The sequence below is a fragment of the Asterias amurensis genome, chromosome 17, assembly GCF_032118995.1.
Source record: "Asterias amurensis chromosome 17, ASM3211899v1".
Taxonomy (NCBI): domain Eukaryota; kingdom Metazoa; phylum Echinodermata; class Asteroidea; order Forcipulatida; family Asteriidae; genus Asterias; species Asterias amurensis.
The window spans coordinates 4,579,297-4,597,438 of record NC_092664.1 but is presented as its reverse complement, the minus strand read 5'-3'; the positions used below and the strand labels follow the sequence as shown (position 1 = coordinate 4,597,438).

The 18,142-nt window shown below is 36.9% G+C and overlaps 2 protein-coding genes across 2 annotated transcripts in view; one reads left to right on the top strand and one right to left on the bottom strand.

Annotated features, from left to right (window-relative positions):
* Positions 1–8,099, bottom strand: part of LOC139949433 (uncharacterized) — a 62,555-nt gene extending 54,456 nt beyond the window's left edge. The window contains exons 1-2 of the mRNA XM_071947762.1: positions 8,033–8,099; positions 5,097–5,265 (exon numbers count right to left, since the gene is read on the bottom strand). The gene's annotated coding sequence lies outside the window, so the exon portion shown is untranslated. The remainder of the gene's footprint in view (positions 1–5,096; positions 5,266–8,032) is intronic.
* LOC139949420 (uncharacterized) overlaps positions 6,232–18,142 on the top strand; it is a 32,781-nt gene continuing 20,870 nt past the window's right edge. The window contains exon 1 of the mRNA XM_071947747.1: positions 6,232–6,400. Coding sequence (XP_071803848.1) covers positions 6,356–6,400 — 45 coding nt within the window. The 5' untranslated portion in view covers positions 6,232–6,355. The remainder of the gene's footprint in view (positions 6,401–18,142) is intronic.

The following is an 18,142-nucleotide window of genomic DNA, read 5'->3' as shown; positions in this document are numbered from 1 at the left end:
TCTAGAAAATGAATCCTTTTAATGTTGTTATGTCATTTCAGTAACTTACCTCCTCCCCTTCTACCATCAGGCAACATTCACATCAGAATTGAAATAATTCACTGACAATAACAACCTCTTGCTCTGATTGGTCTATTGTTTGCATGATCTAATGATACATTTTTTACCACTACTTGTGAAAGGAATGTTCAAGAGATTCAATTTTTCCATAACAAAATGCATTTACACAGAGTTGTACACTACACATTCATTGTAAATAACCATGTTGAACTGCAGAAAGGTGCAGATCTGTGTACAAAATGAGGTATCACTCTGTAACCATGAGTCAGTTGCACACAATGTAATTGAGTGACCTAAATTACGTAGTTATAATTATTATACAAAAGCAAAGTATGTATTAACAAAATATATATAGTTGGTTTTATTTGGTCTCAAATTATGTAAAATACATATTTGAGAGAACATGTATTTGTTTTCTATTTTTATTTCACTCCATCACCATGAACCAGCAATTTTACTTCTGGTTTATTGTAATGGAGTGACATATACACAATTACGTAATTGTTTAATAAAAGAGAGAGTTTGCAAGCAATGTGTACAGATACAGATATGATAAACAATATTCTTCCCAGTTAGATTTGTAAAAGATTTTGTTCGCAATCATAGATTCATGTATCAGGTCTTGGCCAAAGTATGGTTCAAAAACTATTTTGTGTTTGCTGTTTACATTGGAGAATTTAAGTGAGTAGTCTTTTTTATTTAATTGATCATTTTCAGACCCCCATATAAAACTCTTGTAAAAAAAGTTTCCAGCAAGCGAGTCAAGAATAAAGATGCCTTTTTGTTATGCTGCATATCAACAATAATGTGCTTATGAATACAAGCAATACCAGGGAAAATGTTTTGAATCCAGGGCAAAATTACAACTAAATCAGCAAAACAGTATCCATTCTGGACATACATACATGTGTATGAGCTCCAGTATCTGTTGTCAACATGCATGAAAAACACCGAAGCAACATTTACGCATCACATGAACACATAAAGTGTTGACATATCAGTATCTGAAGCATTGCTAAACAACTCAAATGTAATTTGTTTAAAGGGAAGGAGCACGTTTGGTATATGTCAAAGACCAGTCTTCGCACTTGGTGTATCCCATCATAACCATAAAATAACAAGCCTGTGAAAATTTGGGCTCAATTGGTCATTGAAGTTGCAAGAAATTGATCAAAGAAAAAACACCCTTGTTGGACGTATTTGTGTGCTTTCAGATAAGAATAAAAGACTTCTAGCTAGAAGTCTTTTGTTATTTCAGAGAGAAATTACCTTTTTCTCAAAAACTACGTTACTTCAGAGGGAGTCGTTTTCCACAATGTTTCATACTATCAACAGCTCTCTAATGCTCGTTACCAAGTCAGTTTTTAAGTTAATGTTTGTCTTGAGTAATTACCAAACGTGTACCTTCCCTTTAAAAAAGAAAAAATTCAGATTTGTAAAGCAGAACCATATAAATTGTGTTTTAAATGTGGTAGAGTTTAGTTTCTTTTAAATAGCACTGGACATGTTTGGTTATTACTAAAATGCACACTTTTTTAACGAGCACCGGGGAGATGTTGATAGCGAAAACATTGTGAGAAACGACTCCCTCAGAAGAAACATATTTTTGAAAAGAAAGTTATGACTCACTAAAATTTTTGAATCTGAGAAAGAGTTCAGGAATGAAGCCTTTTTCAGGCATCTGAAAGCACGCATTTGTGCAACATGGGTGTTTTTTCATTGATTTATTTCCTTGCAACTTCCATGACCAATTGAGTCCATATTTCTGAGATTTATTATTTCATCATGGAATCATGGTCTTTGATTTTAGCAAAAGTTTCCAGTTCCGTTAAGTCTTACATGTACAAATGTACATGTAGTCTTTGTGATTATTTTGTTGCAGTTTTTATTACTGTGGATTTTTAAGGTTCATTTTACTTTAATTTTAGTATGTAAAGTAAGGTTTTCTTAATTCTTTTTTTTTCTCGTCGTTCCTATTCAGTACAATAAATGGTTTATGGTAATGGAGTGACATTATACTTTTGCAAGTAATTACTGGGTTTTTTTTCTTTTATTAACAATTGTTAAGATTAAATTAAATAGAAAAAAAAAAACACTGTGAAGTTCTTATTGAAATCATTTTCATATTGAGTTTAACTTCTGAAGTCTAATTTAGTTAACTCTTTCAGTGCTCGCTTTTGGAGGTTTTTCTGACGTCCAGTGCCCCCCTCCTCCCCCCAAAAAATAAATAAATAAAATCTTAGTTCACCTCAATTTGCTCGCTTACATAAACGTATCTCAAAATGCAGAAACAAATCTGACTATGTCAGCATTTCAAAGAGTAGAGCTATTTACCACCATTCACTGTACTACATGTATGTACAGTACCTGATAACAGACCTAGATGTACTTCAAACTGTTTTTGTATTTACAGTCCAAGTTCATTATCAGCAGCCATACTCCAATAAACTGATAATCTGGCCATTGATCATTATTAATGGTTGTTTGTCTGATCTTTGACTATAACAGCAAGTAGCTCTAGTGCACAGTTTACATTGCCCTGTACTGACATGTACAGGTTTTTCATTCTTAAAGGCACTGGACACCTTTGGTAATTGTCAAAGACCAGTCTTCTCATTAGGTGTATCTCAACATATGAATAAAAAACAAAACTGTGAACATTTGAACTCAATTGGTCATGGAAGTTGCGAGAGATGATAGAAAGCATGCACACAAGTTGTGCGCTTTCAGATGCTTGAATGCAAGAACTCAGCTGCTCAGGTCTCAAATTTAATTAAAATGTTTTAGTGAGAAGTTACTTCAGAGGGAGCTGTTTCTTAAAATGTTTATACTATCAACAGCTCTCCATTGCTCGTTACCAAGAAAGTTTTTATGCTAACAATTATTTTGAGTTATTTAACAGTAGTGTCCAGTGCCTTTAAATGCCATTTTGACTGGAAACCCAATCTCAGGAACATACATTGTACATTGTGTCACATTCAACAGGATTTACAGTTTGTATAATCACACTCCTTTATGTAGGGCAACCATATGAAGAACTAGTGTGCATCTGCTCAACGCTTTTCCCGGCGACCTGTTCAACACGGGAAATTCCCTTCAAATTCACACACTTGGGAGACATTTTCATTAGTTTAAGAAAAGTGATTTTGTTAAACTTACAAAGTCGCTCGGCATCGTATAGTATATATATTCCTCTTTCGAAACAGTACACTTTTTATATAAATAGGAGCCAGTAAAGAGGGGCACTTTTTGGTTGAAAAAGATGCACTTTGACTAAAATAATCAGTTTCCTATGGAGGTCACACCACATTTTGTCATTTTTTCGCGGGGGTTGTCCCACTAATTCAGCACAAACATCGTTTTTGGATGCAGAATACGTCGTTTGGCAAAGCTTTTTGCTATTTTAATCCATCGTTTTTTATGCCTTAAATTTATATCTTAGAAGCATTATGGTTCAACAATGTAGCGTTTTTAATGTGCAAAGGTATATTTGACTCGTGGAATTTTGTGCATTTCTTCGACTCGAAAATCACTTGACGTGGCTGGATTACTACATTTAGTAAATACATGTAGGGGTGTTTTTTGCAGAATATGTGGTGGGCATGCCAAAAATGCTAATGCTTCGTTAAAAAAAACTTCACAAAAATATGGGACTACATAAAATTATCATTCAACACATTAGTAGAAGCGTCCCATGTCCTTTTTTTTGTTAAATTATGTACAGAAATATCTTGACGAATCAAGTTTGTTGTGTAACATTAAACAATTTTTGTCATTGTTTATGTAAACTATGTCCAATATTTCTGTATAATAATTGTAATCTACTCTACATATGCGACTTTCAATGAAATTGATTTATTACTCCTACTGACTGCAATGTTTTTGTTTTAAATAAACCTTGTGCTTCCTGCCACTTCGTACGAAGTAGCTAGATGTTTGATCCCCTAAAACGTAAATGAATTGTCCCATTCCTGGCTGTGCACTCAAGCCGTTACACAGTCAGATCACACACAGCGTGAGGGATTATCTGCTCAAAACGGGGCCAAAGTTCTTCATATATCTCAGGGTAGAATCTTAGGAAGTTGAAACCATTTACAGTTATGAGAAGAAAGAATAGACCTGAGGAATACTTATTGTTGTAAGTTTTTATTGCCATTAATCAATTAGAGTCATTACCAAAACAAATACAGATCCTTTAAACAAGAAGTAAGATCAAAATCTAAACTCGTGACAAAAGACGTGGTTAATTTAAGGTTTGCTTCGTTGTACTGTTTTGAAACTGCTGTCTAGCTGTACTCGGCTTACTTAACAAACAAAATACTACCATTACAGTCCAAAGATCACGCTCCAAGCTGAAGCTGTAAAAACTTGACTTGTGGCCAACATTATCTAAGTGCTATCTGTTTGCTTCCATGTTCCATGACCCCCCCCCCCCCCCCCCCCACCACCACCACCACACACAGTACATACGCCTCTACATTTTATCCCCAAAACCGAACCGATCCTTCAATAGTTACGTGACTTGTTTAATGACACAAGTCACAAGACTGGGACTCAAATCAACACTCTGCTGGTCAGAAACACCAGAGCCTGAGGGTGATGCACTTAGTCACAACATTTCATAGCAAATACAAGCCGACAACACTGTGAACTCTGTCCTCCACATTCAGATTTTTTATTTTCTATTAACAGGACTTTGGGAAGTTTTTTTAATATTTCTCTAAAATCTTACATTTTCATGATGATTACCAGTTACCAACTACTAACAGTAGAAGACGAGTACACCTGAAAAAGGTTTTTATTACGCCATGCAGTCGGGTACCTCATAATAACCTTCTCAGTTTGTTTTTGTTTGAGAAGTTTCCCTCATCAAACCAATTTTAGATATCATCTACCCAGATGTGTCAAAGACAAACAAACAAAAATTTATTGGCAATGAATAAAAACATCTGTGACAAACAACAAGATCTGTTAGTCTGTGACGAGAGATGTCAACTTGAAATAAACATTGACAGTAAATGCTGACTATTGCTTACCTCTCATTGTGAGCTTCCTGTTTCTTGTACATCTTCAACTCTCCCTGTAGTGTCTTCAGAGCTTCACTGCCAGAGTCTTCAGCATCTACCCCTGGGAGTCTGAGACTTAGTAGGATCTTATGGGTCTTGGGTTACCATGGTTATGGGCATCCAAGATGAGGAGCAAGGCCTGAGATAAAAGAGGATCAGAGTAAAGAAGAAGGGTTCAAATAAGGGATTCAAAGGTTGTTAAAACTGTTTAAACCATATGCTTCAGTGTGATTGTGCATTGCCAATGACTATGGGTAATACACAACTTATCGGGTACATGCAAAAGAAGTAGTTTTACAAAACCAAAAATCATGTCTACGCTCTGTGATGAAGTTAAGGGCAAAGCTAAAAACTTTGAACTAAACAACTCCAGAGTAAATCTTGTATTTCTGTATTTCAAACAATATAAAAAACAGGTCTGGGATTTGTTTTTGAAACCTTTTAAACATTTTTAATGTTTGATTTATGTGGCAACCATTAATTAACTAAAATTACTCGAGCAAGCAGCAAACAGAAGTCATTAGTAATAAATAGAAGTTCAAACAAGAATGATGACAGTCTGTATTTCAATGACTAAAACAAATAAAACAAGTTCATTTTACAAATAGCTTCCTTATTTTCACATGCACGAGAATGAGTCGGCCATGATGGGTAAAAATGGAAAGAAGTTTCAAAAGAAAAAGTTCTGTTCAAAAATGGCGTTTGAATCTAAAACCAGACAAGTATTGTAGTATGCTGCGGTCCAATGTTAAACAACCTGTTATTGATTAGTCACTGAGTCCCAGTTATGTACATAGACCTTATCGCAAATACTCGGTACGCGCACAATAGACGTGGAATGAGGTGCATGCTGGTCTAGCTAGCTATCAAACTTGATCACTGGCTAGACCAGCATGCACCTCATTCGACAGTTTGTGCTTGCGCAATGGTATTTGCGAAAAGGTCTATGTAGGGGTCACAGACACCAAGAACTTTCAGATTGATATCATTTCAGTGTGTAAATATGCGCTAAGTGCAGTATCAGTAGAACTGTATGTTAACCATAACAATGCTACAAACTAGAGCTAAATTAAGAAACTGGAATTTTCACAAAACAGTAATAAATAGGGGCGTGTTGTTCCAAAGTTTAACTTTGAGCTGTGTAACTCTATGGAAATACAGTGGAACATCAATCAGTGTGTTGTGCCAACATTAAACTGATCATTGCTGGAATTTCCTCATCAACTTTAATGATTGTTGCTGTGTTTCATGCTATATTCTTCACTCAAATACTGGTGAGTTGTAAACAAAATTGTGATTGGTCAATATTTGCTACATGTAGAGAACAAGAATGAAATGCCTTGTTTGATTAAAGACCTTGGCCAAATTTTATAGAGCTGGCTACTGGTAAGCAAATTTTGTTTGCTTAATGTAGCAAAATTAATTGCTAAAAGACAATGGACACTATTTGTAAATGTCACTGACCAGTCTTCTCACTTGGTGTATCTCAACATATGCATAAAATAACAAACCTGTGAAAATTTGAGCTCGATTGGTCGTCGGAGTCGCGAGATAACTATGAGAGAAAAAAACACCCTTGTCACACAAAGTTGTGTGCTTTCAGATGCTTGATTTCGCAAAATCAAAGTTTGAGTAATTACCAATAGTGTCCACTGTCTTTAAGTGTAAACCTAATTCACGAGCGGTTGCTAGCTTAAGCATATAAACAAACTGCACGCACAATATTTTGGGTCGTCTGCGTCAGCAAAAAAGAAGAAGGCGCAAATAAATACACAGTGGCTTTAACAAACAAATCATCACCTTCTCTGTCTGTAGTTCCCTTTGAAAGGTTTACACACTAACTTGAGAGTGAACAAGAAGAAGATACACTGTACAACATTTCTGAAATATTTTAGACACTTGTTTACTTCGCTGAACCTATCATACACACACATGTAAAATACAAATCGCTGCCTCACCACACTAACAACGCATATTGCAGTGATGTAGCACTATGCGCTGTGCTTAAACAGGGTGCTGAAGCAAAAAGGTTTGGGCTTTACGGACCGTTTTTGTTTGCTTACCACTTTAAGCAAAAAAACCTTGCTTAAAGACACTGGACACTATTGGTAATTGTCAAAGACCATTCTTCTCACTTGATGTGTCTTAACATATATGTATGCATAAAATAACAAGCCTGTGAAAATTTGTGCTCAATTGGTCGTCAAAGTTGTGAGATAATAATGAAACAAAAAAAACCCTTGTCACACAAAGTTGTGTGCTTTCAGATGTTTGATTTCAAGACCTCAAATTCTAAATCTGAGCTCTCAAAATCAAATTCGTGGAAAATTACTTCTTTCTCAAAAACTACGCTACTTCAGAGGGAGCCGTTTCTCACAATGTTTTTATACTACCATCAGCTCTCCTTTACTTATTACAAACTAAGGTTTTATGCTAATAATTGTTTTGAGTAATACAAATAGTGTCTACTGTCTTTAAGCAAGGCTATGAAATGAAAAATTTGCTAGATGCGCCGTTAAGCACAAAATCAAGTGTTAAGCAGCTCTATGAAGTTGGGCCCTGGTCAGAAGCCATGGAACCTGCAACTGCAGCATAGCCAGGGATCACCTCACTCTATGGTTTTATGAAACAACCTGGTAAGCAGCAACAGAGGGCATGGTTGGACAGCCCAAAAAAGTTTGCAGACCACTATAATACGGAAATATTGACTTCTATGAAAACACAGTTAAAATTAAAGGCCCAAGGTAGATGTCAAAACCATGACTATGCCCGAAACAAAGCTGAAGGCATAGTCATGGTTTCGACATCACCGAGGGTCTGTATTTTTTACAGTGCCCCGATTATTTAGCTGTCAATATTTCTTTTATAAACCGAAATAAAAGATTCTTCTAATCAACAACACTTACTATGGTGAAAGGTCGTCTGCGAAGAAAGGTCGCGCCGTGACACGGAATGCTTGTTGTACATTATACATATCAAAGTTGCGTTATTTTGGACAGACATAATCAATTGACTATGCCCCGGGCATAGTCACTATGACGTCATCTGGATAGAAAAGGGGGGGGGGATTTTTTAACCAATCAGATTAGAGGATTTCCAACATGAGGTATATAATACAAGATAATCAAAGTTTGTCTTAACATAAACAAAATAGAGTTAAATGAGGCATTGTGTGCTGTTCTACAAGAAACAAATTTTCCGCACTCTATTAAAGTTAAGCAGATGTCAAATATTGTTCCTAGTATGTTTTCTGCATTTGCAAAAAATCTACAGAGCTAACTGATACACTGTGCACAGCTGCGCGGGTCCCGGACCTGTGGGCTTGTTTTGCACACATATCACGAATCGCTGACTGTTGTAACAGTAAAACAGTGTGGATGGGATGTGAATTACGGATCTGATTTCAGAAAAGGAACTGTACATTGGGGTTGTAAAAAGGGCAAAATGTTTAGGGTGTGCTTTGAGATTCACCCGCTTTGAGGTTCTTGGAGACGAGAGCGGAACGAACACCTCATGATAAGTCCAGACAGGGTGGTTATAATGTACGTAAATGATGTCATGTAAAAACATAATAATTAAATGGTTAAAAAAAAAACTACAGCATACTTTGCCATCAATGCTTTTTGGCAACATTTTGATTGATTCTTTTTTCTTTTTTTTTCCTTTTTCTTTTTTTAAACACACTTGTTCCCAACCCCATCCATTTTCAATCAAATTAACAACTCTGAATCCATCAGTCTTAGAAATAAAGACATAAGGAAAATTTAAACGTCGCTTCAAATTCCCCTTTCAGATATGAAAATAGTTTGTCTTTATCAAATGTGTCGCACTTGTATAGGATCTTGTATAGCGCCTTTGAACAACTTTGGTTGATTTTGGCGCTATATAAATTCCCTCTGATTGATTGATTGATTAATTGGTTGATTAATTGATTGATAAGCTGAACTTTTTTTGCATTGCTTAAACAGAGAAAAGTCCAACCTTAGCTTCATACAATATCCCAAAACTGTTAAGCAGGAAATGCTGCTTAGCAAATTTATTGGCCAAGTTGGGCACCTGCTGCAACCTCATAAACTTGACAGGTAACTTTTTTCTGCTTAGGAGGACTTCAAAGTGCTAAGCAAGATTTGGTGTGTATGGGCTTAATGATATGGCATACAGTACAAAAGAAGTTCTTTAACTAGATTATGAATGCCCACATACAGTGAATGTTCATTGCTTGCTGAGTATAGTGTTCAAACAATATTTAAAACAGCAATGATGTTTTAGGTGTTTTTTTTTTGTTTTTTTTTTGTGTTTGTTTTTTTTTTTTTTGGGGGGGGGTAACTATGAATTTGCACAGACAGTGCTTGCTGAGTATAGTGTACAAACAATATTCAAAACAAAAATAATGTTTTAGTTAGGGGGGGTGGGGGGGAGCATACCTGCCAACTTTGAGAAATGAAAAAGAGGAATCAAGCAAAATCAAACAAAATCATGTGATTCTTACAAACAGTATGCACCCTCAATGTGCACCCTAAAAAAATATTTAAAAAAAAAAACGAGAAAAATGTTGTCCGGATGTTGGGCCACCATTACAAACGTTAAAAGGCTTTAAAAAATAAACTGCAGCGTAAACAAAACATCCACAGAAACATAGGCCACAATTCTTACATTGTAACAATGTATTGTGCATCCTCATTTTCTATATATTTTTTTGGAACATCATTCAGTGTGTTGTGCTAACATAAAACAGATCATTGCTGGAATTTCCTCATCAACTTTAATGATTGTTGCTGTGTTTCATGCTATATTCTTCACTCATATACTGGGCGAGTTGTAAACAAAATTGTGATTGGTCAATATTTGCAACATGTAGAGACCTTGGCCAAATTTTAAGGAGCTGGTTAACGGTAAGCAAAACAATTTAATTTTTGTAGCATTCCTTAGAGTAATTCCACAAGCGCGATGCGTCCTCGTCGGACCCATTTTTTTCGGTCGGACTGCCCATATTATTTACAAAAGAACACACACAACATACGTCGTGTGGGAAAACCATGTGTGCCTAGTCTTGTCTCAAGGTGTTGGCTTATTAATACAGCTTTTAGTAAAGTGCCCTCTCTTGGTGCAACGGAACAATGGTATTGAAGTACATGTATAAATGGCCATCGCGCTAGACGAACAACAACGGCTCCAATGAAAGACCAACGCGGAGCATTTTATGCATTTTACGAGACAAATATATTGCTTGGAAAACAAGACGGATAAATAATTGATACATATCATACCGTTCAAAATATTCATAAATCACTGTATTTAATTAATAATGTACATGATTTTGAGGAAATGCTAAATACATTGTAAAGGGTAAGTAATTCGTAATCCATAACACAGCTCGTATTTCCGTAATGATTACGCCCAAATCGGAATGGTTGGCAGGTATGGGTTAGGGGTAGGGTTAGTTGGGGGGGGGGTGGGTAACTATGAATTTGCAAAGACAGTAAATTCAAAACAGAAATAATGTTTTAGTTTTGGGGGGGCGGGCGGCTAACTATGAATGTGTACAGACAGTGAATGGTCATTGCTTGCTGAGTAGTCTTCTAACAATATTCAAAACAGTAAGGATGTTTTAGTTGTGGGGGGGGGGTGGCTTACTATGAATTTGCACAGACAGTGAATGGTCATTTCTTTGAAAGGGGCCATGGGGCCGTGGTGCAGGGGCCCAGAGACATACATGTACTTTTGCAAGTAATTACTGCTTTATTTTATTAACAATTGTCAAGATTAAAAAACAAAACAAAAAAAACACTTTGAAGTTCTTATTGAATCATTGTCATACTCATGGGTTTATAAAGAAAACTTATATTATAAAGTCTTATTAAAAATCTTTCAGTGCTCGCTTTTTTATGTTTTTTTAACATTCCGTGCCCCCTCCCCCCCCCCCCAAAAAAAAACAAAATAAATAAATAAATAAAAATTCACCTCAATTTGCTTGCCTATGTAAAAGTATTGCAAAATGCAGAAACAAATCTGACTACATGTATGTCAGCTAATTACCATCATTCACTGTTCTACATGTATGTACAGTACCTGATAACAGACCTAGATGCACTTCAAACTGTTTTTGTATTTAAAGTCCAAGTTCATTATCAGCAGCCATACTCCAATAAACTGATAATCTGGCCATTGATCATTATAAATGGTTGTTTGTCTGATCTTTGACTATAACAGCAAGTAGCTCTAGTGCACAGTTTACATTGCCCTGTACTGACACGTTTCATTCTTAAAGACACTGGACACTATTGGTAATTGTCAAAGACCAGTCTTCTCACTTGGTGTATCTCAACATATGTGTGTAAAATAACAAACCTGAGAAAATTTGAACTCAATTGGTCATGGAAGTTGCGAGAAAATAAGGGAAGAAAGCACCTTTGTCGCACAAGTTGTGTGCTTTCAGATTCTTGAATTTGAGATCTCAGCTGCTCAGGTCTCTTACTCGATTCAAATATTTCAGTGAAAAATTGTTTCTTTCTTAAAACTACGTTACTTCGATGACCGATTGAGCCTAAATTTTCACAGGTTTGATATTTGATATAGAAGTTGTGGTACACAAAGTGTGGGCCTCGGACAACACTGTTTACCGAAAGGGTCCAATGGCTTTAACAACAGTGTCCAGTGCCTTTAAATGCCATTTTGATTGGAAAACCCAATCTCAGGAACATATTGTATCACATTCAACAGGATTTATAGTCTGTACAATCACTCCTAAAAAAGTATATATCAATTTTATTCACGAACTATTTACAAAGTCATCACGGAGACAATTGGTTCCACATTTTTTGGGAATAAAAAGTGATATATTTTACCAAACCTGCAGTACTTTAAAGTGAAACATTTCTCAACATGCAACAAAAGCGACAAAAGGCATGGTTAAACTTGTTAGGTGTTCGGAGCAGAGCATCGCTCCGGACACCTTTTATTGTTCGTTTTTTTTTTTTTTACTTCTTCAGTTTATCTCCGTCCCTTGTCCTCTAACAAAAGCACACTTTCAAAACTTGTATGAACTTGAAACTTTGCACATAGTTAGATATGAATTAGGAGTGGAATACTGTGTTGGTTACGTCATGATGACGTCATCCATTCTTGAGTTATAACAATTCAAAGTTTATTATTTCAAAAAAATCATAACTTTTGATCCACTAGATGGATTCTTACAATCGATGCATCATCGGAAAGGTCGTTAAAAACGGAGTAAACGCCTCGTAGACATGACCCCATTTTGATCTTGTCTTCCGGTTCAAAATCGAGGTTGAAAATTCAAAAATTCATGTATAAAGAACTACGAAATTCCCCCAATGGTTGCGCGTAAAGATTGTATGTGTACATTGTATGCGATGCAGTCACGCGGTTTTTTGGTGTATGAGCATGTGCATTATATAGGCCTTCATTGGTGGCGCGGTGCCAAGTTCTGTGCCATGCGGCATATATGCATAGAGCTGGCTGGGCACATGGCAGAACGCTGCGAAAACGATTTACTCTCAATCTTCGGCGTCAAACTGTTCAAATTTTGCCCTTCTGATGGCTTAGTGGTCAATATGGAATTGAAGACAAAGTTTTGCTGAGATGGCCACCTACTTCAGTGATTCATGGGACTGTTAATTATGTGACAAAATGACAGCAGAAAAAGACGAACATTGGTCATGTTTTGATCAAACACCGAGAAGCAGAGACGTGACATCGATCGACCACTCCCGCGGAACTCACGGCAGTATGACAAGAACAAACAGAAGCACACTTCCCAAACTCGTATGAATTTGAAACTTCGCACATAGTTAGATATGCATTAGGAGTGGAATACTGTTTTTGTTACGTCATGATGACGTCATCCATTCTTGAGTTATAAAAATTCAAAGTTTATTAATTCAAAAAATCATAACTTTTGATCTACATGATGGATTTTTACAATCGATGCATCATCGAAAAGGTCGTTAAAAACTCTGTAAACGCCTCCCAGACATGACCCCATTTTTACCTTGTCTTCTGGTTCAAATTGGATTTTTTTTGAATATTTTCGTCAAAAATACATTGTTTGTTTTGACTACGACCATACTGCGTTGATTACTATGGTTCTCGTCCGATCATTGAAGTTAAGCAACATCGGGCTCACTCAGTACTTGGATGGGAGATCCGCTTGGTCAGTTAATGTTTTTTTCTTTCTTTTTTACTTACTTATTTTTTATATATAAATAGCTTCGTTTATAGTATTTTTTCAAGGCGTTTTCAACAAACATTTCCCTTCCGGTTAGTTAGTCTCTTCTCCAGTCGTCATTATTCACAAGTTCTTATGTCCTCAACCACAATAGCTGTTTAGACAATCTATAGGCCTACATCATATAAAAGGGCTTTTCGTACGTTGTCTGTTTTCAAGGCATTTCAACATTCAACAAACATTTCTCTTCCGGTTAGTTAGTCTCTTCTCCAGTCGTCATTACTCATCAGCTCCTATTTCCTTAACAACAAAAGCTATTTTGACAATCTATACATCATATGAAAGGGCTTTACGTACTTCACAAAAATGGGTATGTTGGTGACCTTCTCTTGACCTTTTGACCTGTCTAAACCGGAAGTGCATGTAAAATGCTTTGAATATGCGTTAATTCTTGGAATTGTCGCTTTGTAATTTCCACCAGGCTTGTATTTTTGTACTCCCGGATGCCGAACACCTTGTTTTTGTTATGACAAAAACTTAAGTCTAGTTTTTTTTGTAATGCTGTTCCGAAACTCGGCTTACTTAAAAAACAAAATACTACCATTACAATCGAAAGATCACGCTCCAAGCTGATGCTGCATAAAACTTGACTTGAGGCCAACATTTTCTAACTGCTATCTGTTTGCTTTCATATTCAGTGACCCCCACCCCCCCCCCCCCCCCCACCAAACACAGTAACGGCTCTACATTTAAACCCCAAAACCGAACTGATCAGACAATAGCTAAGTGACAATAGTTTCTTAATGACACAGGTCACAAGACTGGGACTCAAACCAACACTCTGCTGATCAGAAACACCAGAGCCAGAGGGTGGTGCACTTAGTCACAACATTTTGTAGCAAATACAAGCCGACAACACTTTGAACTTTGTTCTCCACATTCAGATTTTTCAATTTCTAATAACAGGACTTTAAATAGTTCTCTAAAATCTCACATTTTTCACGATGTTTACCAGTTACCAACTACTACCAAACAGAAGACAAGTACACTGAAAAAACATTTTTACTATGCCATGCAGTCAGGTACATGTAATAACCTTCTCAGTTTGTTCTTGGTTTGAGAAGTTTCTCAAATCAAACCAATTCTAGATATTATCCTCCAAGATATGTCAAAGACAAACAAACAAACATTTCTTGGCTATGAAATAAAAATGTCTGTGACAAACAAGAAGATCTGTAAGTCTGTTACGAGATATGTCAACATGAAATAAACATTGACAGTAAATGCTGACTATCGCTTACCTCTCATTGTGAGCTTCCTGTTTCTTGTACATCTTCAACTCTCCCTGTAGTGTCTTCAGAGCTTCACTGCCAGAGTCTTCAGCATCTACCCTGGGAGTATGAGACTGAGTAGGATCTTATGGGTCTTGGGTTACCATGGTTATGGGCATACAAGATGAGGAGCAAAGCCTGAGATAAAAGAGGATCAGAGTACTGGTAAGTTATATTTAGAATTGTAGTTTGTACATTTTGTATGTAGACAACCTGATTATACGGCCTTTTTGATATTTAGTGTTGCCAGTCAGAAGCCATTCAACTTGTAACTGTGGTATAGCCAAGAATCAAATCTCAGTTTATATACAACCTGGGAAGCTGCAGCAACGGGATCACCTTAAAGGGATGTGACAAATTATGTCAATTATCAAGTAATAAACCACATGGAAAATGGGGTAATTTTCAAAGAATATGGGTCCTACAAAGAACAATTTTCAAGAGCGGGACTTAAAAATACAACCTCTGGTTTAAAGTGGCAGTCTAAGCTATCTAGGGTTAAAACTAAGGCACGATGTTCAGTCTGTTCCCCCTGTGGTTTGCTACTTAAAACTTTTTTATTTGTAGTATGTTTAAAGGCCCTTGACAACTTTGGTAATTGTCAAAGACCAGTATTCTCAGAATATATGCATAAAATAACAAGTCTGTGGAAATTTTTACCAAGTTGACATTCAAGTTGCAGGAATTAAAATGAAAGAAAAACACCCTTGTTGCATAAATTTGTGTGCTTTAAGATGCATAATAAAAGGCTTCAGGCCTTAAGTATTTTAATATTTGAGAGAAAAATTACCTCTTTCTCAAAAACTACATTACATGTACTTCAGAGAGAGCCACAATATTTTCTACTATCAACAGCTCTGTTACCAAATAATTTGTTGCAGTTCATCAGTTAATATAAGTTGCTTGTCTGAAAATGGCCAATCCCAATCTAAATCAGTGGCCGAGCGCAGTTTTTTTTTTAGATCATGGAACAACTTTGGTCGTCTTGCTGCTTGGCAAAATTGTCAGTGCCCAGACAAAAAATCACAAAACACCATTTCAGTGTGGGTTTAAATCACACGCTAGTATTTATCAAAGATCGATCTATGTTATAAAAATTGATAAGTGGCTGGTACCCAGAAGTCAGCTATTTTGTTATGGAATTTCGCCTGCATTTTTCATCGTGTTGGAAGGCAGCCTGACAACATTTTTAGCGGATGAATGACACTTTGTGTTGAAAACTCAATAATTGAGTCGACCCCTTGCTATCATAAAACTATTGTATCTTAACCATCAATTCTATGAATGTTGAAACCAACAGCAAGGCAAAAGGCAAGACTGCCAATCAGAGAGCAGAATATAAGAAAAAAATCCAGGCGCTCATTCAAGAAACTTTCATTCCCAGTAGGTAAAAACTAGCGGGCAGTCATGCACGAATAGGGATTTTAGTTTGGGATTAGTGGTTAAAAAATAGTTAGATCTTGCAGGAATAGTTTGCACAATCGTCGATCATGCAAAAGCAGTTTGTGCAATCGGCACATTGTGCTGGAATAGTTTGCGCAATTTGCCGCTAGTGCATGAGTGGTGTGCGCAGTATGCCGATCATGCAGGAATAATTTGCGCAATTTGCCGATCATGCAGGAATGGTTTGTGCAATTTAACACTCATGCATGATTGGTTTTGCTCCCGGACAAAAATTAACCCTGTGGAGAAAGCTGGTGTCGGGTGCATGCGATGCAGTGATCAGGGGCCAAGCGTGGGTACCTGCCAAGCATAGAGCATAACTGCCAGGTCTGTTAGAACCGTTCAGTCAAGTCACACGTCTGGCAGAACTCCTTGGTCCATGCGTTTATGGGGCTATACGTTAAGAACCATTGAAAACCATTAATGAGTTCTCACTCCATGACTGAGTGAAATATTAGAGGGGGGGATAATAATAAATAATAATAATAAGACTTGTAATGCGCACATATCCACCCTGCTGGGTGTTCAAGGCGCAGTAAACCAAAACAAAACAAAACAAAAACACAACACAAAGAAAAACAGACACAACAAAATTAGTCATTGAAAACCTGTGACATAAGATAAGTTTTGAGAAGAGACTTGAATTTTGCAGTACAAAGACAAGATCGAAGATTAAGTGGTAGAGAGTTCCAGATGCGTGGCGCGGCTACAGAAAAAGACCTGTCACCCCATGAGTGTCGAGACTTGGGTTCAATGAGGAGAAGCATGGAACTTGATCGAAGATTCCTTGATGGAGTGTAAACTTGAAGCAGTTCAGAAATATAGTGGGGAGCCTTGCCATTTAGAGCTTTGTGGACAATGAGCATCAGCTTGAAGATGATTCGTTGAGAGATAGGGAGCCAGTGTAGTTGTTTCAGAATGGGGGTGATAGAACAGGATTTTCTAGACAGTGTCACAATGCGGGCAGCAGTATTTTGGAGCCATTGAAGTCGGGAAATCTGGTTGTTAGGAAGACTGTAGAGAAGAGCATTGCTGTTGTCAAGACGAGAAGTAACAAATGCGTGAATGACCTTTTCAGTGGCACTTTTGTCCAAGTACTTGCGAATCTTACCTATATTCCTGATGTGATATGATGAAAACGAACAATGTTGTTGATGTGTGGCTGAAGTGTCATCGATGAATCAAAAATAACCCCTAAGTTCCGAGCTCAAGTAAGAATGGGACAAGGTTTTGTTTAAGGGTTATTCATGACATGTGCCATAATATAGATGCTTGGATCATCAAAGACACCATTCCCCCTGAATCCCTATCAGCCCCACTAACATGACACCCTAATCTTATCCAAGTCCAAACCATTAGGAACAGAGTGACATAGGATAGAATGATATTGGAGGATTGGGGTCACCTGTAGGCAAAAAGGCATATACACAGTAAAGGCATGTACGGGTAAACAAATATGCTTGCCTCTTTGGAAAATTGAAGAAAAAAAAGTATCCATTTATAAAATGTATAAGAAGAAAATAAACAAAATTACATTGTTGCAATATTTTACAAGCATGTCTTGTTTTGTAAACAGTGATTGTATAAATGGTTGACTGATGACCAAGACTTTAATTTGGAGCTTAAAATGTTTTCAGGACCAACATTTCTTTTAACAAGACCAGAATAAAAAATAAGTACAAACTTCCTGACCCAAGTTAATTTGCATTCATAAAAAACTCAGACAGTTACGCTATTCCTATTGGTGGGAGAGCGCGTCACAAGGGGGGTGTGTAAACAGTTGATAAAACGGATAAGTTTCACAGAGTTTCTTACTTTAGTACACCTGTTAACCAAAAAGGCATTTATGAATGGGAATAAAAGAGTAGTGACTCGTTCTTAAACGGCCGTTTAAAACCTTGCAGGGTCATGGCCGTGCGATAAAGGCCCTCGCCTTCGGCACGGGCCGTTAGCACACTGCCCTGACCCTGGCAGTTTTATTAGCCGTTAACGAACTCGTCGCTACCCTTTTATTCCGTTGTGAAGGTAAAATTTTGCTAATTCGACCAAGCGCA